We start from the raw sequence: 26,921 nt of genomic DNA on the forward strand, positions 1-26,921 counted from the left end.
CTTCAGCTACATGATAGCATCACTGCTCAACTAAATAGTGAGCAGGGAACGCACCATGGGACAGGTTATAGAATGGTTTGATTTAATATACAGAGTAGGTCATTTTGTAACCCTGCTCTTTCCTACAGATGCAAAGATTATTGATGAAGACCACATTTCTTTCACATGAATTTGGATTTGGGGGCAAGGAAGAACATAAAACCATCAATAAAAAAAGCATTAAAGAGGACACGTGTTACATTTCTGTACAAACCTGGCCATTTATTAAACATGAAAATTAACACATCTTATCAAAGTTTTCAAATAGCTCATGATTCCCAGTGGTGGACTTTTAGATCAGTTCATTTGTGTCCACAGTTTGATTAAATAGGGTCCTTTTAACTGGCCTTACTGTGCAAAACGTTGAAAATCATTCAGTGGATAGATCAGTATCCAACACTTCCTTAAGTGAAATAGAATTGGGAGTTACCCTGCAGGAGCTTGAAAATTAGGGTTGGAATAAATGTTAAAAAGACACAATCACTACAGTTGGGTTTGTCAATACTGTATACAATAAAAGCCATTTTGGGGAAAATATCAGCTTTCAGCGTTTAACATTGGGAGTTTTTAAGCCTCACTCTGGGTATTGAGGAAACTTTTCTTAATCTACCAGTCTGGTAGTACCAGGAACCAACACTGTACATTGTGCATGGAAAATTCTTTCCACTTTAAATAAATTGGATACAAAGACTATGACTTGATGGTACGATATCCACAAATATCCTTCACAACCAGTTGTTGGATTTTGGAATATTTGAGGTGTAACTTCAGTGAATGTCACCAGGTAGTGACCAGAAATAAACACCCCCGCCCCTCAGAACCCCTAAAATAAACCAAAAAAGTGACAGTGGTCTGTATTTCTGATGATGAACATTGTAGTCAAGTTTGGGAAAATGGCGCAAGCAAACTGCAGTCCCAGCCCCTTACAGAAGCAGTCTCTCAATGTTTTGACGGATCGTTTGGATTTGAGATTTCAGCTGAGAGCCCTCATTGGTGGTGACAGAACAGGAAATGACGGGGCGCGAGACGCCGCAGGCACGACCCAATGCTGCAAAATACAACAGTTAATCACGATGGATAACTGCAAAGATAAAAGTTGGGCTGCAAAAAGAAATAAGTGCATGGCAATCTCAAAATTAGCATGGAAAGGATAAGCTAATCAGTCTAGAGTATTACCACAAATGGGCATAGTGACCTTTCCTACACTGATGGAGTAATTTTTGTCAAAATTTTATATTGAATATCTCAAGTTGGCAACGACGAATTTTACATCCCACCGGCACAAACATGTTTTTAGAACTTCTAGTTTATGCCTGTAGTCAGCTTTTTGCACAGCCAGTCAAATTTTTGTAATTGATATCTGTCGTTAGTGGTTTTTGCTCCAGATGCTGCAACATGTTAGAAAAGCACCCTGTAACATGGTAACACCCATGCAATCCGTTGCAGGCTGCTAGAACAAGCCTTGTGATTGGTCATATTGTGCAAGATTGTAACGTAATAGGCTGTCCAAATATGGCAATACTCCAGACTGCTAATACAACTATGCACTATCTTCAGAACGTTACACAAATGATGCCCGTGGGACTTTATCAGCAAACTGTGTAGAAACATATAATGGTAGTTTTTATTATTTTCAACACCAGTATGTCGGCATAAAACAACTCACGACCATTCTCAGTATCACAGAGAGTTACTTTAGAACTATGATTCTACTTCTGAATCCAATGACATCCAACAAATATGAAAGTGTGAAACCTGCTGAACCTGATAGAATCCAGCAGTTAGATAAGAGGCCTTTTTTTCACAACTCACACCAACAAAATCCAACAGAAAAAGTCCACTGTTGGTTATTGCTGGATTCAGTGTGGTTAGGGATAATCATAGGTCAACTATCGGCAAGTTTGAGAGCAGACCCTTTGTCAACCACTAGTTAATCTTCCCTGGTAATTTGCACACAAAAGATATCCTGGCTACCGGGCAAAATTGAACAGAGGTTCATTTTTCATCCAAAGTGGTCCTAATTTTCACTGAATCTAGACGAGTTGGAATCTGCCGTCTGCGCTGGGTCAACAGAGAACCAGTACTGTGAGGTTTTAGGAACACATGTGAGTACAAGTCAACTATGTCACCAGATAATCACTGTAAACCCTAACTATCTAGAGTGTGAAAACTTATATTGAGTTTGAAGACTTGAGAGCAGACAGGGTTAAACTTCACCAAGCTTAATCCAAGGATCTAACTTGGTCTGTTCATTTCATGCATCAGTACGTATGCAGCAAGCCTTCAGAGTAAAATTTTAGATGTGCCAAGTTGTAAACTCACCTTGTTTTGATCTGACAAAGACGTAAGGGACATTCTTGTCCTCACAGAGCAGCGGGAGATGAAGGAGAATCTCAAGGGGTTCCGTATCTGCAGCTAAGACGACAAACTCAGCAATGCCACGATTCAGGGTCTTGGTGGCTGCAAGAGGAACATGGCAGATCAACCTGATTATTGACAGAAAATCTTCTTGTATTTTCTACACTTACTCAAATTGAATAATTACACAGTGCCTTTACGATCTCCATCTGCATCAATAACATTTATGTATGGCACTACTTCCCACCATCAACAGGATATTTGACAATAGATGGGATCTACATGTAGGCTGATTGAACACATACAAGAGAATCTCTCTGATGGGGAAAAAGAGGAAAGGAGGGAAACTGCTTTTTATTATGAAGTCTGAAATACAATTATTGGAACAACCTACCTGACAGACATTAAGAATCCAGCATGCACTTCCAGGAAAGTGCTTTGAAAACTACTCTGCTACTGGCTGCTTGCACAACTTCATCTTTTTGCACCAACGGTGTGAAACTGCAACTTCATGCATTTCAGAAGTAATTTCTTTCAACTACCTGAGGCTTTCTAAGTTCCTCTTGCATAAAGTTCAACAGGTGACTACAGATGGTGCCCTTCAACATGGCCACTTGTGGCTTGTATATCCCCACAGTGTAAGTAAAGCTGTTACGAGTAGCAAACAGCACGTTCCCACTTGAACTGGGAAAAGGTGGATCTTGATCCAGCATTTTGGTGTGATTGTTATCTTACCGCAATGAAACCGCAAGTCGCGTTCCCACTAGCGCTTGATCCACCTTTTTGGACGGAAATTTCGAGCCCGAAAGGTCACTGAGTTCGGTATTGCGCATGTGCTAGCTTGCTAAGCGCTCAGTGACAGTATTGCGTGCTGGGGCAGCATGCATGTGACCCTGCGGTGTTTTGGGTGTGGAGTTCTACTGACGTGACGACCTTGAATCGGACCGAATGTTCAGCCTAGTACGCTGTCTCTTCAAACTTTGCTTCCATTTTTGATACTCTGTCAAACGCTGCGGGCTATACGCTAACATGGAATTAGTTTTTGACGGAAAGCAAGTGAAATTACACAAAAAATGAAAAAGGTTAAGAAACGGACGAATGCGCAATGAAAACTGTGAAAGGGCAAGGTACACATCGCGGCATGCATGCATTGTGCATGCGTGGTGACACATTTCGCTAGCCAGTAGTTCAGCAGTTGTTTGTTGTGGATGCTGCGCACGTTAAAAATTTCACATGAGCTACACGCCAAAAAACATATTTCTTTGTTCATCAGACTGCAACAGTTTCACGCCACTCATGCACGGACGGATGTTGACAGGTCAAATTGCCGGATCAGATCCACCTTTTGCGTTCCCATCTGATCGTGACCCGCCACTTGCAGGATCTGATCCACCAATTGGGGGATCTGTATCCTGCTCCAGAGGAGGATCAAGAAAGGTGGATCTGATCCTGATCCACCTTACAACGGTTAGTGTTCCCACTACACACAATTGCCGGATCTGATCCACCAATTGGGAGATCTGTATCCTGCTCCAGAGGAGGATCAAGAAAGGTGGATCTGATCCTGATCCACCTTATAACGGTTAGCGTTCCCCTACACACAATTGCCCAATCTGATCCACCAATTGGGGGATCTGATCCGGCAATTTGGCAAAAGGTGGATCAGATCCCGCAATTGGTGGATCAAGTGGGAACGGGCTGTAATAAGATCTTCTCACTGCCTCCACATGAAACCAGTGGCCAATCAAGTAAACAAAAGAGGGTAACCCTAATGGTGGCTGGATAAGTTAAATAAACATTTCTCTGACCTTCATTAGCCCCTTTCCTGAGCTGGTGGTAGTTGGCTGCTTGCTGCACCAAGTCCAGAATGCTGGCACACAGCTGAGGGTCAGCCAGTGGGTAAGCTTTGGGGTTGACATTATCTGCAGGGGCAGCCTGAACAACAACAAAAAATACAGGCGGTGTTAAGCAATAAATTCACTCTCCAGTTCAAGTTAAACCTCGCCCCCTTTCCAGGGGTCTTGAGACACCCGGGGATCCAACAGAATTTCACAACAGCTAAGTATGATTTCACAATAGTCAAGTTGAAATGATTGTCGACTTCAACTAAAAAAGAATCAGTCTCTTTTTAAATGTTACATCACAGGGTTCCAGCTAGAAAACTTCAATTAATAGCCTAAGTTGTCGCCAAATGTTTGCTTTTTATAGCCATCCTACAAATTTACGAGCCAACATCATGTCTTTTTGTAGCCAATTCGTTTGACAATAACGATAAAACAAATAACACATTATTCGCTCTGATTCTTTTCTGTTTGTGGACTGCTTTTCAAATGGATTAATTATTATAAACAGACTAACATTTAAAAATAACTACATCCTGTACGTCTCATCTTTCAAATGTTTGTTGTCTCATATTTCACACATTTTGCTTTAAGTTATTTCCAACTTAATACATGTCCAGAATACATACACATATGAATGATTCAGATACCAAGAATACAAACTTTTTTACCAGACCACAGTTTGAATGCACGATGGAAATCAAACACACTTCTTGGAGGACCTGCAGCAGCAACCCTCATCAAGGCATCCAGTTTGTTAGGTTTGACGTTGCACCATTTTACACAAAATTCTGAGGAGACTTAGCGTACTTATTCATATTCAAGGCCTGGGAAGTAAAATGTAATTTGTACATTGTGGAGCCCACACATACTGTACCTGTTCACCGGCCTATATTCAACCAGACTCGGACCGTGACCAATTTTTTTTTTAGCTTGCCCGATCAGACAGGCCATGCAGTAAATTTGCTTGCCTTTAATTGGATCAACACTTGCCCAAGGTTTCTCGAAATCCGTGATTATTGTGGTTATTTAACTTCTTCATGCCGGGACACGTTAAAACACGCCGTAAAAATTGAGATCGTCAGCCTGCTTTTCAGCTATTAATTCTCCGCTCACGCTCGAGCGAACACGGTGAAAGAAGGCAGACCCTGGCTCTTGTATATATGGTAATTGGTCTTTGCGTGTAGCCCAGAAATGAAAAGACCGAATTTGCATCATAATCACCAGCTTCACAATAGTCCCCACTTAGAAAAGAGGCAACAGGAATGTGGAAGCTTGAGTAGAGCCGCATGCCACCCAACAATCAGCCTTTTCACTGTGTAATTCAAAGCGTGCAGAGCATGCTGGGCCAAAAACCGAGAATTTGCAGTTTGGCAGGTGGCCTTCGTGGCCAAGCGAAGCTGGAATTCTTGGAGTCGGCTTTCGGAAAGAAATTCCCACCGAGAAGGGGTTAAATAAAATAAACTGTGTAAATGCCTTTTGACTCAAACATGACAGTTTAAAACATGCAAAGACCAACCAACAAAACTTGTACATGAACATGGCCCTGACATCACGTAAAATCGATTACACATGTGTAGGCCCTACTTCAGTACATAAAATATATATGGGCACATGCAATCCAAACTAGGCAAAATTAAGCGTTGGGTCTTTGGCAACTTCTCAAATACCGGTGACTCTAAACATGCTGAAAGTTGTTTTGATTTGACATGTTTGGATGGATCGCAATTGTAGTCAACCATTTGGTTGTGGCTCATCTTCGCAAGTACACATGTGAACTGCATGACTCTTGGACGTTGGTTTTGGCCCGTTTTTTTTTCTTGTACAAAGTACGAAGATACGTAAGCTACCACACACAGAACTCTTGGGGGGAATGGAGCAGCATTTCTATGGGTACATAACTAGAATAGAATCCCTGTACTCTGGTACTTGTCGGGTTAAACATCATGTGGAACCTATCGCAAAGCAGGCTCATTTTCTGTGGGGTTCTTGGGAGCGGAGCTCGCACCCCAAAGTTCTGGGGGTACACTGACGGGACAAATAGGAAATGGGGCGAAGTGGGGATGGAATGAAGAGGAAATGGGCGTCATGATGGTAAGGGGGTTGTATGCTTGGGGACCCCCATTTTTGTGACATTTCAATCTTGCAAAACTGGTTAAGTCTAAACTAAACTGCTCACTGCCATGACTGCCAGCCCATGCGTGGGTAAAAAGGAAGTAGCCGTCGCATCTGAACTCCTGGTGCTGTATTTGCATTATGTAAGGTCACGGTTTAGGGGTCACAAACTTGACGCCATGATGATTCGAGCTGTCAACGTCAATGTGCACGAACTTATGAAGTTCAAAAATTAGCTGCAAACTTCTCAAAAAGGAAGGAGGTAAGATTACGTAGTGAAGGACTGAATAAGAAGCGGAGAGCGTATGGCGTCCATTGAGCAACTCCAATCGTGAAAATGCGGATCTTAATGAACCCGGATCTAAATGAAACTTTCTTTTCATTTGGTATCTAGAAAAGCGGATCGAGGAGATTTTTCGGTCGAATCAATCATTGGATGTGTCGAAGTCGACTGGCAGGCGAGTCCAACTCGGCCAATGAAAAAGTTTTCACAAAAAAAATGAAGCTTTGCCAAAGTTTACTTTATGCATGAAAATGTTGCCATTAAAAATCTCCATCGATTCACTTTGGCAAATTTTCTGCTTACCATCGCACTTTTCCGAAACAGCAATTGAATACAATTTTGCCATAGACTCCAGCCATGTTGGCCGCCGGCATTTTAAATCTCGTTATTTTCCCGTCACGCAGGAAAATTACATCATTATCACGTGACCTAATAAAAATGACATCATTGCCACTTGAACTAGCGACATAAGCAGAAGCTGGTGACGTCGCTAGATTGTCCCCGACCTGCTTAATGGGGCTAACCTGTTTGTTTACAGACATGACAGACGTGAAATTGGCTCCTTGGAAAAAGTAGAAATGTTGCAAATTTTAGTTACAACATTTTTCACCCGATTTTGCACCCTTTATAGTTACTCCCTCCGTAACGTAGTACGGTCAGGGAGTTCACCTGGGCTAGCAAAGGCCCACGTTACGCAGCTTACCATGGCTTGCTATATCTATAGCAATAGCCCTCGGCCTACGCAGAAAACACAAACTTTGCCCCGATTTCAACTATCGTAAAATTACGTTTTCATGACTATCAATTGGAAACTCTTCACCCAACACAAATCGACACTTAGTAAAAATATCAATTCTTACCATGCTACAACAAATTTATTGGAAATGTTGATAAAAGCGAAGAAAAATCTAATCCTCTCTGCGATGAGCTTCACTGAGGATAAGACACGTGCGATTTGCATGAAAAACGAACGCTTTGAAGCATAGTATGGTGTCCAGTAACACTAGTTCATTTTAAACGTAAGTGCACTCGAACGTTGGAACCAGACTACGTATACCAGCATGCATTGCTCAAAGTTTTGTGGCCGCTTTCTAATTCTGTCGGCAAAATATATGGCATGTATGATAAATGCTCAACCATTGAAAATTCTCGCCGCTACAAGCACAATAATCTTTTACACTCCATCATCTATTCGGAAAACAATTCATTAATTTCAATCAAAAAGACTATTTTGCCTGTACTGTGGAGATTTGTTGATTCAAGAGGTCAAAAGTGTAATGACCTTGTAAAAACGCGCGAATAGGCCTAGGCAAAAACTGTACAAAAAAGTGCACAGGTCAATGCTCCTGCCTACCCAATGATACGACACGTCAGGAGTCAAGTGTCTACTTGATTTGTTTGAAGAAAAACTATAGCCCCTAGGCCTAGTCAGACCATATTTTCTGCTCGTATGCCTATCACTATCAGTTGGTATTCTGAAACTTGAAAAAAAGATTTGAAGAAAATCGCCTCCTCCACAGGCTCCAGATCAGTTGATTTAAACTTCAACTCAAGCATGTTAAGCTGTTAAGTTCAAGTCGACGTGTTCCAAATTTGGGTGGACAACTAACATTAGACATCACTGGCAACAATGCTGCAGGATCAGGTGGTGGAAGAGAACATAGACGATGAGTTGGATGATGAAGTAAGTTAAGCATAGGCCTAAGGCTAAGCATGCCATAGCCTGTGCCCTAATTAGCATAAGCCCCTAGGCCAAGGCCTAGCCCTAGGCCCTAATTAAGTTTATTTTTTAGACCCTAGGCTAGGGTCCAAGGTGTTTTTCTTCTTGTTTTTGGCCCCTTGTATTTAGTCATTTTAGAGATGCTAAGCATAATAAAACAGTAAATTAGAGACCCTTTTTTTCTTTGTAAACATGCCCTTTTTTTAAGCATGTTCAGGCCTACATTTTGGTGTTACAAAATAAGGGCCTAGGCCTACATCATGTAGAACTTTTGATGGTTTTCGTAGCCTAATATCACTAGCCCAAATTAAGCAAGTAAAAATGTTTTCCAATCCTTTTTTATTTTTGGGAGCTGCTTTATTTCAGCCCTAAGCCAATTTACTTTTTTAATTTTTGAAAAAGTTGGTTAAAAACAGCAAAAATGTCAAATGACCAATCAGAAAATGAAAAACTGGCAAGTCAGAACTAGCCCTAGGCCTAATCATGCTGATGTCAGACTCTGCTGGTGAAAGTGTCATCTCCAATTCAAACATGTCTTCGAATGTCTGCGTATGGCTATGGCTGCAAATTGTCATGATTGTGCACACGCCTAGGCAGCTAGGCCCAGGCGATGGAACTTGGAAACAGGCAGCCATCTTATTTTGCAAAAAGCCAAACTCTAAACGTTTTCTTTTTGGCCTACTTTTGACCTTACAAGTTTTTTATGTTAAAAATGACTGAAAGAAAAAATGGTATGGGCCAAGGCCTTTGCCTACTTTACACTTGCTGAAATGAAACTTAGGTCCAGAGACCGGCTTGATTGAATTGGAGACTGTTTGCCTAGCTTACCCAGTCACTGTGTTAAATTACTAAGTCCAACTTCTCTGTTGTGAAGGCCTATCACTCCAACCTATCACATAATTACCACACATGTAAAAACATCAACAATCTTTGCTTTAATTCCAGGAATCATTTTTCCAAGACATAGATCTCCTGCAAAATCATGGTATTGTAAGTATACTATAAATAAGTCCAGAGTCATTGTTAAGCATTTCTATTGTTTGCTCCAGGATGATCGCTCAGTAAAGGTTACTGCAGAGTGAACCATTTAAGGGGAACATTCAAAAAGTTGTAGAATTTGGGGGGGATGAAATACATGTATGTCCACTTGATGGTATTGTTTTGATGAGCAAAAACCATACATTGATTAACAAATACAAGATGTGTGACCTTGTGATTCATTTCTTGATATTATTTGTTTTTAGAATGTGGCTGATATTAAGAAGTTAAAGTCTGCAGGAATTTGTACTATAAAAGTAAGTTAGATCATGGAATGCTGTTATTCAGTATTTTAAAATATCTAGGAAAATGGTTTTGAATGCTTTGATTCTGTTTTAGAATATCCCCTATTCATTTTGTTTTAATTTCAATTTTGACTAGCTTAGGTGAGGATTAATCCAGAACCAAATTTTCTGGGGGGGGGATAAACAAATTGGGCACTTTTTCATGGAATGTTATTTGACTTTTTTGAGGGATGTGGCTTTTGGGGCTTCTTACATGTATTTGTAAAGAAGGGAAATAAAATATACCACCAAATTACCTTTCTCTCATTATTTGTCAAAAGAGGCTCTTTTAAGGGGAGGGGGCATTGTCCCTTATCCACCCTTGATTCAAGACAAGGAGGTGTATGCCAGAAAAACATACAATTTGATAAAATTTGAAAGGGTCTTGATATAACCCTCCCAAAAAACTAAATAATAAATGATGTAACTATCAAGTTGAGCCTCCTGTTGACATCATATGTGCAGAAATAACATTCACAGAAAAAGAATAAAATATAGCTACTGACCTGCTGCAAAAATTCTACTGCTAGGCAAGTTTATCTGTTCTAATTCTCTGCTCAGGGGATCCAGATGACAACCCGGAAGCGAATGTGTGAAATTAAAGGCATCTCTGAGGCCAAGATGGAAAAGATTAAAGAAGCTGCTGCCAAACTGGAGGCAAGTGGAAGAATCGCTTTGGACAATCATATTCAAAAGTTACACTGATGGAAAACTTAATTAAGTATACTCTGCTCAAGACGAAGTTGGCAATCAATAATAAATCCATGAATCCCCCTGGGACCTCAGAAGAGGGCTACTGGTATTTAGTTGTGAATCTACAAATGCTGGGGTGACTTCAGTGTTATAGAGGCTTTGCATGGTAGCCATCTTGCAGGGCAGTTCTGTTGTTCCACAGGGAAATCTCCTTAATTACCCTGTGGAAAAAAAGCACTGGCCTGCAAGATGGCAGCTATGCAAACCCTCTATTGTACTACTGGGGAAGGAAAAGTATTGCATAGGCAATGTAGCTAAATGAAAGGAAGCCATTAGCAAAACAGTGCTGACCTAAAGTGTACTCCTGTGTACATGAATTCAGATTTACATTTATATCATCAGGCGCATGGATTCATAACAGCCCTAGAGTACAGCTCCAAACGCAAGAACTGTTTCCGCATCACAACAGGAAGCTCAGAACTTGAGTAAGACATTTTAAGACTTAATGGCTACAGATTTTTGTGTACTTTGCAATCCTTTTCAGACCCACTGAATTCTGGCAGAAAAACTCTAGGTCACGGGTGGTGAAATAAATGCACAACTATCTCTAGTCTACAGAGTTGAAGACAGATTTTCTGTTGAATGCTAAAGTTGCGTACACAAAGATAAGTTTCAATTTCAAAACTGCAAAATGAAAGACACAGCTTGGACCACAAAGAGAAAATGTTGAGTGCTAAAAAATTATAATTTCCAAGCAATATACAATTTCGTATTATGCAGACAATATGTCTCAAAATAAGACAAGTGTTATGAATTAATTAAGTATATTTACATTTTTCATGTAATTGTTATGAATAATTTTTGTATTTGGGACCCCAGTTGTTGCACTCTGCCTGTTTATTTTCAGCAAACTAATTGGAGGGGGCGTAGAGAGCATGGCCATCACTGAAGCTTTTGGAGGTTAGTCGTCAATAATTTCATGACACTTTTGAATTACTTAGAAGCAGCGCTTCCTGGGTAGGTAGGTTTATCCGAATGAAATGTTTAGATAAATGTGCAAAGTAAATGTTCAATCACGATTGTATTCATTTGCATTTCCTACATGGTTTGATTTAAATCTATACATAAAGGGTACAATGGATCACAGCATTTGAGAATATCTGTGTGTTTGTGTATTATTTTGTTTCTTCCAGAGTTCCGTACTGGCAAGACTCAGCTGTCACACACACTGTGCATTACAACACAGCTACCTGGAGCTAACAACTACCCTGGAGGAAAAGTAGTCTTCATCGACACTGAAAACACATTGTATCCAAACGTACATGATAGGGTTAAAATGTCAGTTTGCATTGCCAAGCTAGAAGAGGCAGTTGAGTAGATGTTCTCATAGTCATTTGGGCACTGGTTGTTGGTTTGACGGAAGTTGAAGTTTTTCCAGTGAAATGTTCAAATACCACTGAGAACTTCATTGAAATAATATTCGGTGAAGGTAAAAAAATTGTCCCTTATGTGGAAATATCCTGACCAAACTGTAGGGTGTTCTGCTTTCACTTCCTCACATTTGCAGTCCCTTAATACTGAAATGGGACACTATTTTCCTGAGACATGAGATTTAAAAAGCGTTGTCATTTTTTTCCTTTCAATATATTTATTCAGTCGGCCAGACAGATTGCGTGATATAGCTGACCGTTTCAACCTTGATCACGGAGCAATGCTGGATAATGTCTTGTACGCCAGGGCGTATACAAGTGAGGAGATGGTAGCATACGTTTCCCTCGAGGAAACTCTCAACCATCCTTTGATGCCTCAGTAGATAGTAAAATATATTTAAAGGAATGTACAGAAATGAAAAGAGATTTTAAAAGTTTGCAAAAGGCATTTTACAGAGAAGTAAATGGCCAGATATCAGCATCATGATGTTAGACCTACTTTTGGTTGATGATACCCGTCAGCAAACTTCTTACAACTTGTTTTTGAGCCATCACACACAATTTAGGGGATTATTTTCCCTTTCAAAAGTTTTTGGGGCTTTTGTTTTGAGGGGTGATTTGGGGGGTAAAAGCTAGGACATTCTTTTTTCCTTTTTTCATTCTTTGAAGTACAGGTGAGCATCAGTTTGAACTTCTTGACTTTGCTGCGGCCAAGTTCCATGAAGAACCAGGTGTCTTCAAACTACTGGTGAGACTTCAATTCCTTTTGAGAATTTGTACGGTTTCTACATACTTCTCTCACTAGACAAATGAATTTTTTTCTCATCAGTTGGAGGTTCATTTCTTCACTTGCACTTCTTCCATTGTAGATCATTGACTCCATCATGGCCCTGTTTAGAGTGGACTTTAGTGGCCGAGGGGAACTGGCCGACAGGCAGCAGAAACTGGCACAGATGCTGTCCAAGCTACAGAAGATATCTGAAGGTCAGTGGCGGGCAGTGACGGGTCAGTGGTCAGTGTGAGGGAAGAGGTGGGGGAAGGGATCATGGTAGAGGGAGGGGGAGAGCAGAGTCTCCCACCAATTAGTTGGATATCTGATATTGTCATCAAACACAGGGCAAGCTCAGGTTTTTGGTTTGGGCTCATTCGCGCCAAACCAATGATAACACATATTGAATACTGTAGACAGGTCTTGCCCAACAAAATGCTCCTGACAAGTCTCCTTTAAAAGTTTCTGGTACAGTTTTAAATTTGGTGTTTATGTTATGTGGTTTTTTTTACAGTTTAAAGCATTTGCTTCATTACATTTTATCTTGATAGCATAAAACAGAATTTCACAAGATCACAAACGTTACCAGCCTACAGCAGTCTTTGCTAATACTCGATACTTTGTGCAACTTTTGATGTTTGCTATTAAAGGGATCTACACTCCCCAACTTTTGGTATTGATCTTTAAACTGGCTAAGAGCCTAATGCTGTCAATCTAGAACATGATCTCATTTGAATCAGAGATTTGCTGATCACATCTGAAATTTAATTTTCAGTTGTGAAAGGTGAAGACAACTTTTTCAATTAGCTTGATTAATTCCGATATCAAGAAGACTAGTACATGTATATCCGTACACTTTTTCAATTTTTGTTTTCAACTTATTATTTAATTGCTGCTACCAGAGTACAATATTGCTGTATTTGTGACCAATCAGATGACAGCAGATCCTGGTGCTACAATGAGGTAAATAACACTATAAGACAGGTTCCAAAAAGGGGATCAGAGAATGGCTAAATGATTTCCATGTTCGTCTGAATTTTGTACCAAATGACTGTTTTGAGCGATGTGTAATCCCATCAATAAGTTCACAGGTTATAAAGTGCAGCCAGCAAAAATTTCAAATCATTAATTAAAATATATCCATATATAAAGTTCTTTGAATCTTACTTTGGTGGGTCCATTTTCAACACGCTGAAATCCAGATTTTAACCAATGACACATTTAATGAGGTGTAATTTTCTTCTATGAGGTTTTACTTCTGTATTATTTCAAAATACGTAACTGAAGTCACCAAGGCCAAATTGTACAGGATTTTAATAATTGCATGGCACATTCATAGCTAAGTAAACTTCACTGAAATTCTCTGAAAAGGACAAAATTCAGCATAGGGGTTTGACTTCTCAATGACCTATGCACCCTTCTCACTTGTTCCAGTTTCCAAGCTGACCCCAAGAAGCCAATCGGAGGCCACATCTTGGCTCATGCCTCCACCACAAGGCTGAGTCTCAGGAAAGGACGTGGAGAGCTCAGGATTGCCAAGATATACGACAGGTAGGCAGGATATATACAGCAGGGTCATCAAGATATTGAAGAAATGTTCCAACAGACTCTAAAGCTTGGTGATGGTCTCAAGTCTAGGCCCAACTGCACTCCTCCCAAGACTTGACCCAAGACTTGTCAAGTCCAGGCTGATGGCACTGAAAAAATCCTTCAGCTTGGACCTTTATAAGTTTTGACACACATGACCTTTAAGTCTACTTTCATATTGTCTCTGAAGATTCCAATTTTAAGCAATTCTCCGTGTTTCAATTCAACATGGCAGACTCTGTAAAAGGTCATGGTTCGTAGCAGTCTAGACAGCTAATTTTGGGTGCTTTGCAGTACGTCTAGAAATAATGCATGTCTCACACAGGGATTTGCCTCATCATCTAACCATATGCAACCTTGAAATCTTAATATTCAATATTATTATTCTCCCTGTTGGCAGGAGACATATCCCCGTACTACGGTTTGGGTACTAGCGTGGTGACATTCATTCATTTATTCTTTCATTTCTTAAATCAATTACTTTTACATCAACTTGTACTGTGCCGTTTACCATTTTTCAGGGATGAGATTGACTAATGATAAAAATAGCTAAAAAACAGCTGAAAAAAGAAGCTGAACTTTGAAAATCTCATACACTTTTGTACACAGCCAGTGAGGGAAAAAAAGCTGAAATCCAAAACAAAAGAAGCTGAGATCAGCTGAAAAGTCTCATCCCTGATTTTTATGGAAACGGTGCATTATAAATTTTCAATTATTATTTCTTATTAATTCAAAGTTGACAAAAACAATCCTCATTTCAGTCCTGACATGCCTGAGAATGAAGCCACATTTGCCATCTCAGCTGGTGGTGTTGTTGATGCGAAGGAGTAAACGGCTTGCAAATATGGCAAGCTTTCCCACTTCTTCCAAAGGGGTTGGTTTTCCTTCAAACATGTTCGCATTTAATTGTTGAATTTTGAAACCAGTACTTTTTAAACTTTGAAGGGTAGTTTCATTAATTGGATGAGAGAGATTCCTGAGTATGATATGCAAGCAGTAAGCATTTCCTTCCAAAATTTGTTCAAATTAGGCATTCTTATTAAAACAACCTGTAAATAAAATAATCATAATATATACACATGTATTTTATTATCACATAATATAAAAAATCTCAATTTAGGCAGCTATTTCAAACAGCAATCTTACCCAAACTGCTACGTACTTACTTTTTTAATACAAATGAATTCAAATTGATGGAAGCAGACTTTAGTTTCAGCGCACTATCCTGGACCAATAATTAAGCTTGTTGCTGCTGTAGGCAGAGTTAAACCACAGGGGCTTTGGACACTTGTAATGCAAAACGCACAGATAATCCAGCGGCCCATGATCTCTGATGTGTCGTACCTCCAGTCTACCATGCACAACTGGTGCAGTGACACAAATATCAACTCTTCACGCCACCAAAGGAAATCGACAAATTGTTTCACAAGATGGTTCTTTAATAACATATGAACAACACATACAAAATTTGTGATTTTTAAAGACTGTCTTTGGAGCTAATCTCTAAGTCGTACTGCACCCTATAAATACCCCTGCATAATTCACAGAAAAACAGTTTGTAAATACCTCAGCCAGGTAATCTGTTCCTATTGGTAGAAACCTTGTACATTAGAAACCTTGTACATGTAATGAACGATTGATTCTAAAATGCTGATAAAAGTATCAACTGGTTTTAAACACTTTTCCAGTTTCATATGAAATTTTGACTCCTGTCAAATGTGGCCATATCAAAGAGTCAACATTTCACTTAACACTGATCAGTGGCTGATCCAAGAACTTTTTTCGGGGAGGGGTTCAGGGGCCCCCCTTTTAATTGCAAACAGGCGGGCACATAGGTAAAGCATTACTTTGTTACTGATGTATAAATAATAACCCTAACACTTGTGTTTTTTCGAATTACTATAATTATTTCACTGATTTATTCTTTTGGAGGGTGTCAGGGTGGGGGAGGGGTCGCCCCCCTAGGATCTACACCTGCTGGTGTGGCTGCGCTGTATGCCATGTCAACCAGTACATCCTGTGACCGATAGTTTTACTGCATGAAGCACACACCACATGACTAGAGGGATGTTTCACACAACAGGATGCAAGATTGATCATTCTTATTTGCTTGGACTGTCACCAAACATGAATGGAATCAAAGAGCGATTGAGCTGTTTTTATGCAAGTAAATCTCTCTATTACACTCTTATTCCCTTAACAAGAAGCGCTGGTCTTAAATGTCAAAATAAAAATTCTGCGTATTATGTGTCCTAGAATTTAAAAAGGCTTAGGACATACAAGTACATGCAATTCTAATATTACCTTTGGCTCAACTTCCATGGGTATATATTTGGGAACAAAGACATTTGTTCGTTTCTGAGCAAACTTTTTACATCTGTTTTTTGGCATTTAATTATTGCAAGGTCAACAGCACTTCACAGTGGAAGGCATGCTTGAATAAATGTGCTGCAGAACATTTTCAATGCACGGTAGCAAACAATGTGATAACCTAAGGCCAAACAAAAAAATAGCTGTGTTTCTGGTCACCCAACCCAACCTACAATTTTGTGTATATCGTCCTGTACATTGTATTGTTTTAATTTTTTATTTGCATGAGATGGACAGCTCTTGTGTTACTGTATTTCAACAACCAGCTGCTTTACTCCTCAGTCACAGTGCTGATACATAATATTGACATGCACATGTACAGCATTAATCTTAGTACGTGATACAAATATATGCCCCCCCCCAAAAAAATCATCTTACCCTAATTATTTGGGCTATAAAAATTTAGAGTAACAAAAATTCTACCCAACCAACCACCCTAATTTATTTTCCAGTGTAATAGGAAACACAACTATTTTTTTGTTTGGCCTAATATTATTAATTACATTTTTTAACAAGAGCTGCTAAATCCAAATTACAAAAAAGAATCTGAACTCTTGTACTGCTCCATGACTTCCTCTAAAACCTTTGTGATCCTCTGCCAAAATAAGATTAATTACAAACCAATCAACATTCTTTCCAGCTTATTCTACTTGCAAGACTTATTTATAATTCAAAAACATTCAACGATGTACTTTGAAAACTACAAACATATTTCAAAATGAATTTCAACATCATCAAAAACATTCTTTTAAAGTTTTTGTCCTTTTTTTACTTGCACAAAGCACAACCCTTTTACATATATCGACAAATTATATCCTTTATTTACATTGCTAACTGAGTAAATCTCGGTAAATTTTAGTATAGATTTTCTCTCCATTTTAAATTAACATGCCTAGCTTCATGAAAAGTAATATTCTCTTTTTTATTTGGGAAAGAATCACCTTTTGATTACATTAATATTTCAAAATGTAACCCATATCTTATTTCAGATTTGCCTGCCTTTCAAATGGTTGTTATTGTTACCACATGCATGGGCTTCATGTGGAAAACAAACTCAGACTTTGCTTTCATTTCAGGACCATAAGTCCATACATAGCACCACTAGATTACTGTCAGGGGTTGCGCTTGGAGAAGCTGGGAGAAGTCCAAATAAATACCTCAGACTAATAACCCAAATATGCAGTGGACTGTCCATAAATATTGCCAATTATCAGATAAACAGCTTTGATAAACCAAAGCAACAAGTTCAAGTCACAATGATACAACAGAGCTCTTCTGCAAAATTGAGAAATGCTGTCAAATTTCTCTTTCTGCGCGGTTCAATTCTGTACATGTGTTGTACATATGAATTATGCACTTTTATCAGAACAGTTGTCCTGTTAAGTCAATCATAAGACCAGAGTAAAACCAACGTAAGACCTCCAGTCTCAATCAGTCACAAGCAACTCAAACGAACAACATAACATTATGTTATTATTCACAGTTACATGTGACTGATAATGGGCCTGACCCTTTGATGGTCTCGACTACAATGTCTTGACATGGTCTCGATGGTCTTGACTCTTATACATCCCCTGTAAACTTCAGGATGTTCAGGGGCACTGGATTTGTTGCACAAACACAAAAAAGAGGTTTTAATAAGGTAAATCACCCCTCCCCCCAAAAAATCCCACCTTGATCTATTAGTAAAGGGTAAAACTGGAAGATGACATACACGTACTATGAAGCTAACGCATCGATAAATTCTACCCTCATAGAGCATATGATTTTCAACTATACATGTTCAAAGTAGTGAAAGGAACTGGCCAGACCATTTAAATAGGTAGTTCCTTGTTATGATAACTGCAACAATGTAAGGCAAGCATCGTTCTCAATATTAATGTTGTGCAACAACGACTAAAGTATCTCCATCTTGGATAGCAGCAAAGGACCATTAGATATGGTCAATGAGCCACAAAAATTCAGATGGTATTTCTACAAAATGCCTGCAAGCTTTCAAAACCCATATTCAATTGCGCAGTTTCCTTGTAATTATTTTGCAGTCTTTTTTTGCAAAAAAAAGTGGTGTTTGTTAGCTTGAAATATGGAAAAAAAAATTTAATGTAAAAATGACCTCTTCTGGCAAGGTATGCTTACAAATACAGTGTTCTTTGATAATGAACCAAAACTGGTCTGTATTTAAAAAGAAAGAAAGAAACGAGCCAATTTGATTCTCAAAAGTGATTTCAGGGACTTTAGCAATTCAATGAACAACTTGGCCGGTACAGTTTCCTATAGGGTCTTGATTAAATTCAGATTTCAGTCATTTTTTTTTTCATTTTGGGGATTTTTTGCACCTTTTCTCATTCCACAGAGGCTAAGTTATAAATACACAGACTACAAATTATTCAACTACAACAAATTATTATTTGTTGAGGCTGAACATGGAAAATCACCAAAGGCAGAATTAAATGTATTTCAACCCTAACAAAGGCACCTTTAGAAACAAATATTTGTTCTTTTATATAAAGTCAAGTCACTACACAAATCTCTATCATACTTCCTATCACTTCCCAACAGCACATCAATCTCTCTAGACTTTGGCTGACTGCTTTAATTACATTATATAAATGTTAAAATGAAACTATACTTGTGGCCTACAATGAAACAAAATTAAATAACTTTACACATTCTTAAAACAAATCAATGTACTGGTCATTTGTTCTAGGGGAATGCCCTGTATCTATCATCACATCCAAGCTTGCACAATTCACAGATACCATTGCAGGCCATGGCTTGCTACCCTGTGTATGTACATTCTTTCAACACACTGTTTACTATGAGGACCTTTATCATGATGCTGCCATGTTTGTCCTGCCCCCCCCCCCTTTAACACATAACAAAAGTAACACCTTGATAAAAGGGAAAAGACTATTTTTTTCTTTCAGCCTCATTTTGGTTGCGGGTACACCCTCCTATTTAGGCCAGAAATACATCCGCCGAGCTCATTAATAAAAGTTATACACTCAAAATATTCTATATTAGAGGGTCCTGAGAGCCATGGAACAGAGGAATTGAAGAAATATGAGACTGAACCTCTGGGCCAGACTTCCAATTCTGAGCAATTTGAATGCAATCGGGTCCGAAAGTGGCACTATTTGAGCCATTTTGCAGAGGGATGGTTGTTCAAAATGGCTACTTTTCTGGACAGGGACATTTTCTGCATTTTAGGGGTGGTCTGCTTCTGGTGAAAATTTCTCAAAATTCATTGGTCAACCCCCCCCCCCGAAAATTGAAAGGAAAATGAAAGAGAACATGTGGAACATCATTTTTCTGCGCAGCCTGAACACCTGTGAGAGTTGTATTTTTTAAATATTTGTGAAGTATGGGGATTTATTTCAAGTGGTGCACCCTTACATTTTAGGTAGAGAAAATAAGATGGCCGCCCCACGATAAAGCTCTATGGATTACTCTGCACATGATTACTTATGGTCCTATGGTTAAGGACTCTGTGCTGACGAGCTTTGTGCAAATTCTCCATATTTTTCCATTTGACTTGGAATGGTGGTTGTATGCGTTATGTGCTTAAGTTACACCTTAACTAAGTGCCATTATACCTGGGCTCAGGGCAAAGCCAGCACCGGTGCAACTTGTCACTGGACACAAAAATAAACCCCATCTAAATATGTAATAGCTAATACTGATGCCAGTGCCTATCAATAGTCTAGACTATTGTCTACTTCTTGCTATTGACCACTAGTATCATGTTGATGCTCTTGACAGGTGCGGACAGTACACATCGACACGTCTTATGGATTGTCTTTACTTTTCTCTTATATCTTAGCAAATGTTAACGGCAGAACTCATCCTAGCTTTTTGGTATTATTTTTTCTACTTAAATGCACAAAGCAGTGTACAGAAATTGAGTTTCGTCTAAATAAATGCCCAAAGTTTATATGCACCTTGAATATAAACCACACACATACAAAATATACTCAAAATACCTCTCAGGAAATCTTTCAGGAAGAACTATTTGGATGCGTGGCATTCACTTATTTACATTCACTATTTATATATTTACATTCCCACTTAACAGTCACTGTCGTATCTACCTTCAGTGATTTTTAAAAGGTTTCATTTCAGTAATACTGTACATATATACAGGATTCGAAACCAATTTTATTGGCCTTTTGTTTGTAATTAAACAGAAGTGTGTTTCACAAATTCATTCTGCACAGTGACACATAATTCTAGAGAGAAAAAATGCCTTCGTATGATTCACAAGATACCTTTGAAAAACTCTGCAGTGATGCAGATTTTCCAAGAAGCAATCATCACCGGGGCTGCCACTTCGTGTTCCCGAGGTTAACTACAAACTGACATACCTTGAGGGGATACATTGCCTTGCAAGCTTGGCTATCGTCGATCTAACGTGCCGTGCACTCGGAAGCGGTACAGGCAGGTGTATTCCAAGTTGCCATGGTTACTGTGGATTTTGAGCTCCACGACCGGTATGGGCTCAACATCACTTTTCTGTACCATTTGCAGGGAAACAGAAAAAAAAGGAACACTGACGTCATTGTGATTAAAAACAAATCACACCAGAGTGTTTTAAGATGTTCACTACCATGCACAGGGTCCACGGGTCATGGGGTGGGAGGGTTCAACCTCCAACTACATTAGGTTATGGAGTGTTATTTGGATGAGGCAAATCATCTTAATTTCCAAGAAAACTGACTTGGACTTGGATGGATGTTTCTTCGGAACGACAGTTGTTCTTTCTGCCCCATTCCCTTTTGTCGTCCTTAATTGCATCCCAAACCTTGTTGACAATTTCAAGAGCACCTGTTTCACTGCACAACTCACAGGATATCTTTAACAAAAGTTTGTAAGCTGTTGAAAGCACACCTTTGTTATTCCTTTACAAGATACAGGTCTCTCAGAATAGAAACTGAAAAGTCAAAAATATTTTGCAACTGTTTTGAAAACCTCCTCTTCTCTGGTTGGTTCCCCAGAGTACTCCACCATCTCACTTCAACCTTTGAACTGTCCTCTCCTGTTTTGACTCCCTTGTTTCTTGAACGCCCAGTGGTAATGACACTGACTCACAACAGCCCAACGTTACCTCAATAGGGAAGAACTGCAGCGGTGAACCGTCTTGGTCATAGATGTACTCCCCAAGCAGCACGCCTTCGGTATCTTCCTCATCTTGCAGACCCTGAGATCCATCCAGTGAAAAGACACTTTAAATGCGCTTCAGAAATTCCTTCTACAATGGAATAATGGGATTAATTGTAGGACCTCTGCACTAGGTTTCCTCTACAGCATCTTTCAGGTATTCTGGGAATCAACCAAAACACCACAACATTCTTTTTCCATTGGCAGACTCTTCGTTTTTGAACAGGATAATTGGGAGACAAAGTGACAAATGTTGTGGGCGATCCCATCACAAGACCAGTCACAAGTAACAGGGAAAACACTGATAAAGGAACACTTTGGTTGTAGTTCATTTGAACACACTGTAACAACTCGGAATGGAGGACTCGTGTTTTAGTCTCATGATGGTCTTAAAAGGCCATGACAACAACGCTGGCGTGATGCCTGCAGTTCGCAAGGTTTTTTTCCTGAGGAAACCCATCTGTCCCAAATGTTAGCTTACCCAGACACTGAATTCCTTGGGCGCACTCTCTATTGTTCCGGTCGGCGAGAGCGACTTGGGAATGTGCTCCATGGAGAAGGCACTGGGTTTGATGATCCCAGCCAGCTGGATGACCATGTAACCGTGGGTACCCTTAAAGGCCCAACAGTTGCCAGGCTGGACATCAGGCTGCAGGCAGGGCCAAGGAAAGTAAATAGTCCAATTATGAGAAAGACTTCTTGATTCCCAATAGAATACAGGGCATATTGTGACGGGACATTACAGGTAAAGCTTCGAGCGTTGGAAAGAAAAATCCAAATTTGAAAGTGGCCTGTTTCATTCATTATTTAATTTTTTCAGGCTTTTAGCTGTACCCACCCAATAAGATCATATTCCAACCCAGCAACACATCTGTGACTGTGTGTGGAAACCTCTCCAGAATTATACCAGTGTATTAGTACTCTAAAGGCTACTCTGAGTAATTATAATCATAACCTCATGATACCTGTATGACTGTGCGTGGTGAGTTGGCCATGTACCAGAGCGGAATACCAAATATGCTGAGTAACGCCGTCTTTGAGTAGTGAGTCTCTGAGCACCGAGTGCTGATAACACTCCCTCCAGCTGACTCTAGTGCGTAGTCCACCATGCCAGTCTTGTCGGCACTGTACATGTTCAAGGCACTAAGAACAATGTGCCTCACTGCCTGCATATCCAATTAAAAACATCAGGCACTTGTCAACCACTGTCATACCTCTGTCTTGGATACTGTCCATTTATTGGCCCAGAACGATCACATGACATCTCATTCTACCGACAGTACGTGCACGCACACACGCGACAGAAGAGCTTCGGGAAGTTCGAGAGCGGTCCTTTAGTCAGTTTTGCATGGTACCCATGATACGTTTTGTACATAGGCTACCAGGGAATTCTGTCAATGATTGCACTCACATAACAGACTCGTTCCTGTCTCCGCATTGTATAAGGTAATGCGGGGTCCACTAACCGGACTATATAGATGTACTCACTGGTACCCCCACTAGTTTCACATTAAGGTTTACGCACTTAAAAAAGTGAGGGAACAATGCATTTGCAGACAATATTGTTTACGCCTGTTACGTTAATTGTCCAGTTTGACTGTAGGCCTATCATCTTCTGAAATTCAGAGCTCGTTTCTTTGGATAAAGTCCTTAAGACAGAAGTATGAAAAACAATTGTTGACCTCTGTGGTGTGGGATACGATGTTTAGAACACATAGCGCCCCGAGGCCAAGTCGAGGGCACTATGCGTGCCTGAGGGTGTTCAAAATGTCATATCCTACACCACAGCGGTCAACAATTGTTCATTGTCACCCAAAGACACAGGAATATCACCCCCAAGTCCTTCGATATCCAAAGGTGTAGAACAAAAACAGTGTATTAACCCAAAAGTATTAAAGATATCTCCCCAGGCACAGAGCCAAAACCTCTACATGTACAAATAGTTTTTCCCAAGCAAAATGTCCTTGTGGAGGATGACGCCCAAGGTGTGCTTTCCTCCCTCTTCAAGCCTGCTTTCTCTCAAGGTGAACCTCAAATATGCTGTTTCCCTTCCGAATTCCATTACCCTGGATATCTTTAGCCTGGTACAGTAATGAGGAATTTCCACACACTCAAAAGAATAGAGTAGGCAAACAGGCAGAAAAAGAGACCATACAGTAGCTCACTGAATGAGCAGGGCACCCCAGCAGTAAGTTCACATATTGACGTTTACCTCTTCGTCCATGTTTCCAGAGGTGCTGAGGTTGACAGTGCCAGTCGATGAGCCTTGGCTCCCACCAAACCAAGCTGAATTCCACCAGCCCTGAAACACAAGTGTAACCACTTTCCATTTCCAAAGTGTTTCCCTTTCGTTGGACCTTTGAATTTTGAAAGCAAATTGACAGTAGCTGTTCGCCGAAATTTGGGCAAACTCAGACTATTCTCTGGACAAAGATATAAAGCTTATCTCATTGTGACCGAAATTGATCATTATCACAGAGAAGACTTCACTAGGCTTACCAGTAGCCCTGTCTTGTTCTGGCAACATTTATAGACATCCACCTGCAGCCTGGTAATGTTGGCCTTGGCTTCTTTCATATCATCCTGTATGCTGGCTCCAAGAACACCCAGACCAGCACTAAGAAAAGAAAAAAACCCAATCAGTTCATTTCCATCAGGAAGTTTCTTAATGGGCCAAATCACATTGGCAGTAATTTGATGTTTTTGTGCTCAAACAAATTAAACTGAAAGACTGGAAACGAGAAGTTCACTTAACTCTGGGCAGTGAAAGCACAACATGTAGTTCCTTTCTGTAGAAAAATCACTGATGTGCATTGTGCACTGTGTATGACCTAGGCAATGACAGACTTTGCATAACTTTGATTCTTGAACGTACACTATATGGCATCTTCACTAGTTCCTAAAGAGAGCCTACGGGAATCCAACTCACCCTGCGCTGTGCAGAGCATTTTGTCGCATCATGTCCTCCTTAAGGCTGTTGATGTCTCCTTGGAGTCTCTGGAACCTGATGTCCTGGCCAGCTCCAACCCCTGAAGCCTTCATCCCCGCCAGAGTGGACTCCAATGCAGTGACTCGATCCAGTAATGCAGCCACAACACTTGTTGATTCTCCTTCCGCTCCTTGGAGATACAACATACCCAACAGGCTATCTGTGTCCGATTTGACTGCAGCTAGTTCTCGCTGTAATGTGACAACAGCCTCATTTGAGCTGGTGGATTCCCTCATGGCGCCGTCTGCGAGGAACGCTGCCAGATTCTTGTCATTATCTTGGACCATCGAGGTCAGGGCACTAATCCTGGAGTCCAGGAGCGAGAGATTAATTGGTCGGTGATCAGCATCGTAGAGTATCGCCTCGAGCTGCGTGATGGTAGCCTGCATCTTGGCTAGATCAGCTGTAAGGGTGGTGTACGATGCAGCCTCACCCACGTACGTGTTGCTCATCTCAGTCAGCTGGGCTTGCATAGTTTCAATTTGCAATCTGACATCACTAATCCGTGACTTCAAAGCCTCAACGTCACCTGTTGATGCATAGACACTCTGAGCTGCTGCAAGTTTACTGACTGTCATTTTTATGTTTGTCATTTCAATCTCCAAGTCTTCCAGCTGCTTGCGAGTTGCAAACGTCCCAAGCCTGTCCTGTCCTTGTTGCAAGGAAACAACTGTTGAATTGAGAGCAACCACGGCAGCTTTTTGATCTTCAATAGCTCGATTTACCTCACTGACACTATTGCGCAGATCCGAAATGCTGCTTGTGAACGTGCGAGTCATCTGCATTTGAGTGGTGTCGAAATAGTTGATCTGGGATTTGGCTGATGTTAGAGATTCTTTTAAGCTGTTCACCTCAGTGAGGAGATCCCTGTCTCCTTCAAGAGGCTGGCTTAGCCTTCCTGCTCCCAGATCCTCTGCTAGCTGCTTAACCATCAAGTCAGATTTGGCATTTAGCTTCTCCATGTCATGCCTAAGATCTTGAAAAGTTGCCCCTGCTTGCGATCTGTGCTCCTCGTGCCTCATTCCTATGTCCTCCAATTGCTTCCTTAGTTGTGTTAACTGTAAATTCAGTGAATCAACGTCTATTGCGAAGACATTTAACTGCTCTTCTGCCTTTGAGATGCTTACACGCAGACCCTCCAATCCATTTGTGGCTGCCGTTCCGGATGCAGTACCCTGTAATGTCAAGAAGTTAGCCTGCAATGAATTAAAGTCTGATTCTAATTTGGCAAGTTTAGCATTCAGCTGCTTGAATTCGGATATCAGTGTTCCGACTTGCTGGCTTTCAAGATCACCGAGTGATGCATGTACATGTTTTATGTCTTTCTGCATTCCATCGAGCGAACCACTGAGTGTCTGGTATTTGCTCTGTAACTCTTTAAGTGAGTCCAAAGTCTTTTCACGAGAAGATGCGAAATCGTTCCTCAGAAGCTGAAGTGATAAATCTACGGCCTCTGTTTTCTCTATCTTCTCTTGCTTAGCAAGGAGGTCCCCAAACTTGGACCTCAAAGTATGGACCTCAGTCTTAACATCTGAGAATCCCAACTCAAAGGAGTTGACCCGCTCCACAAGCTGTTCCAGCTTGGCGTTACTCTGACGCTCATCTGATTTCAGCTGCTCTATGTCGTTGAGTAACCCCTTGAGTTTGGTTTCCAGGAAGGTGACATTTACGGCCAATCTCTCCTCCCAGGAGAACACGGTGGCATGGAGGGAATGCAGTTCCCTGCGTGCATCCTTGCCCTCCTGCTGGGCTTTGTTCATTTCCAGCACCTGCTGCTCGCGGAAGCTCTCCAGCTCTGTCTGCAGACTTGCCACCTCCTTGCCGTGAGTCTGCAGGTCGCTGCTCAGTCCCGCAAGGATCGCTGATCTCTCCAGCCCATCCCTCTCTGAGTCGCGCTCGCCTTGCAGTCGACTGAGCTGCAGATTGCGTAGCTGACCCTTGACTCTGGTCAGCTGACCTTCCATTGTGTTGAGGTAGAGGAGTGTGCGGTCATTTGGCCGGTCTTGTGAAGCCTTCAGAAGGCCAATCTGGTCTTGAAGATTCTTAATTTGGACTTCCTGATCAATCCTTAATTGTTGCATCTGAACAACAAACAGACAGACCAAGCAATTAAATTTATACACAGATAAAAACTTTGTCTCATCTCCAGCTAAAAGTTTCTGTATGACATGAGAGATTTGAATGACCCAAGAAGTGTACCAGGGACCAGTAGACTGTCAATCCATCAAGAATATGAACCGACCCAATA

The 26,921-nt window shown here is 40.5% G+C and overlaps 3 protein-coding genes across 5 annotated transcripts in view; 1 reads left to right on the forward strand and 2 right to left on the reverse strand.

The window, feature by feature from the left end:
* Window positions 1–235: 235 nt before the first annotated feature.
* Window positions 236–7,649, reverse strand: LOC110981887 (NHP2-like protein 1). The gene is made up of 4 exons (XM_022239888.2): window positions 7,497–7,649; window positions 4,206–4,332; window positions 2,362–2,499; window positions 236–1,087 (listed from the first exon to the last, which is right to left on the reverse strand). Exons 1-4 carry the CDS (start codon window positions 7,497–7,499, stop codon window positions 963–965), a joined length of 393 nt encoding a protein of 130 aa, XP_022095580.1. The 5' UTR covers window positions 7,500–7,649; the 3' UTR covers window positions 236–962.
* Window positions 7,650–7,744: 95 nt separating this feature from the next.
* On the forward strand, window positions 7,745–17,703 carry dmc1 (DNA meiotic recombinase 1). Its single transcript, XM_022239881.2, has 13 exons — window positions 7,745–8,320; window positions 9,302–9,346; window positions 9,601–9,651; window positions 10,240–10,335; window positions 10,774–10,856; window positions 11,279–11,331; window positions 11,565–11,679; window positions 12,028–12,119; window positions 12,476–12,549; window positions 12,671–12,785; window positions 13,473–13,533; window positions 14,005–14,121; window positions 14,919–17,703. The coding sequence occupies exons 1-13, from the start codon at window positions 8,267–8,269 to the stop codon at window positions 14,986–14,988; spliced, it is 1,026 nt and encodes a 341-aa protein (XP_022095573.1). The 5' UTR covers window positions 7,745–8,266; the 3' UTR covers window positions 14,989–17,703.
* The window catches only part of LOC110981858 (uncharacterized), a 29,232-nt gene continuing 17,886 nt past the window's right edge, over window positions 15,576–26,921 (reverse strand). For all 3 annotated transcript variants that reach the window (XM_022239842.2, XM_022239841.2, XM_022239843.2), the window contains exons 12-18: window positions 24,614–26,754; window positions 24,184–24,301; window positions 23,897–23,986; window positions 22,650–22,850; window positions 22,166–22,333; window positions 21,632–21,724; window positions 15,576–21,039 (exon numbers count right to left, since the gene is read on the reverse strand). In XM_022239842.2, the coding sequence (XP_022095534.2) occupies window positions 20,923–21,039; window positions 21,632–21,724; window positions 22,166–22,333; window positions 22,650–22,850; window positions 23,897–23,986; window positions 24,184–24,301; window positions 24,614–26,754 (2,928 nt within the window). In that variant the 3' untranslated portion in view covers window positions 15,576–20,922. The remainder of the gene's footprint in view (window positions 21,040–21,631; window positions 21,725–22,165; window positions 22,334–22,649; window positions 22,851–23,896; window positions 23,987–24,183; window positions 24,302–24,613; window positions 26,755–26,921) is intronic.

The sequence above is a fragment of the Acanthaster planci genome, linkage group LG07 (assembly GCF_054643075.1).
Source record: "Acanthaster planci isolate LZ-2023a linkage group LG07, COTS_SCS, whole genome shotgun sequence".
Lineage (NCBI taxonomy): Eukaryota > Metazoa > Echinodermata > Asteroidea > Valvatida > Acanthasteridae > Acanthaster > Acanthaster planci.

Excerpts from the sequence above, each read along its gene's own strand:
- LOC110981887 (XM_022239888.2), bottom strand. Across the intron at positions 2,500-4,205 it reads CAGGAAAGGGGCTAATGAAG|CCACCAAGACCCTGAATCGT; the intron begins GTCAGAGAAATG and ends TTCCTCTTGCAG. Across the intron at positions 1,088-2,361 it reads CTTTGTCAGATCAAAACAAG|CATTGGGTCGTGCCTGCGGC; the intron begins GTGAGTTTACAA and ends TGTATTTTGCAG.
- dmc1 (XM_022239881.2), top strand. The coding sequence starts at position 8,267 with ATGCTGCAGGATCAGGTGGTGGAAGAGAACATAGACGATGAGTTGGAT. Across the intron at positions 8,321-9,301 it reads ACGATGAGTTGGATGATGAA|GAATCATTTTTCCAAGACAT; the intron begins GTAAGTTAAGCA and ends CTTTAATTCCAG. Across the intron at positions 10,857-11,278 it reads ACAGGAAGCTCAGAACTTGA|CAAACTAATTGGAGGGGGCG; the intron begins GTAAGACATTTT and ends GTTTATTTTCAG.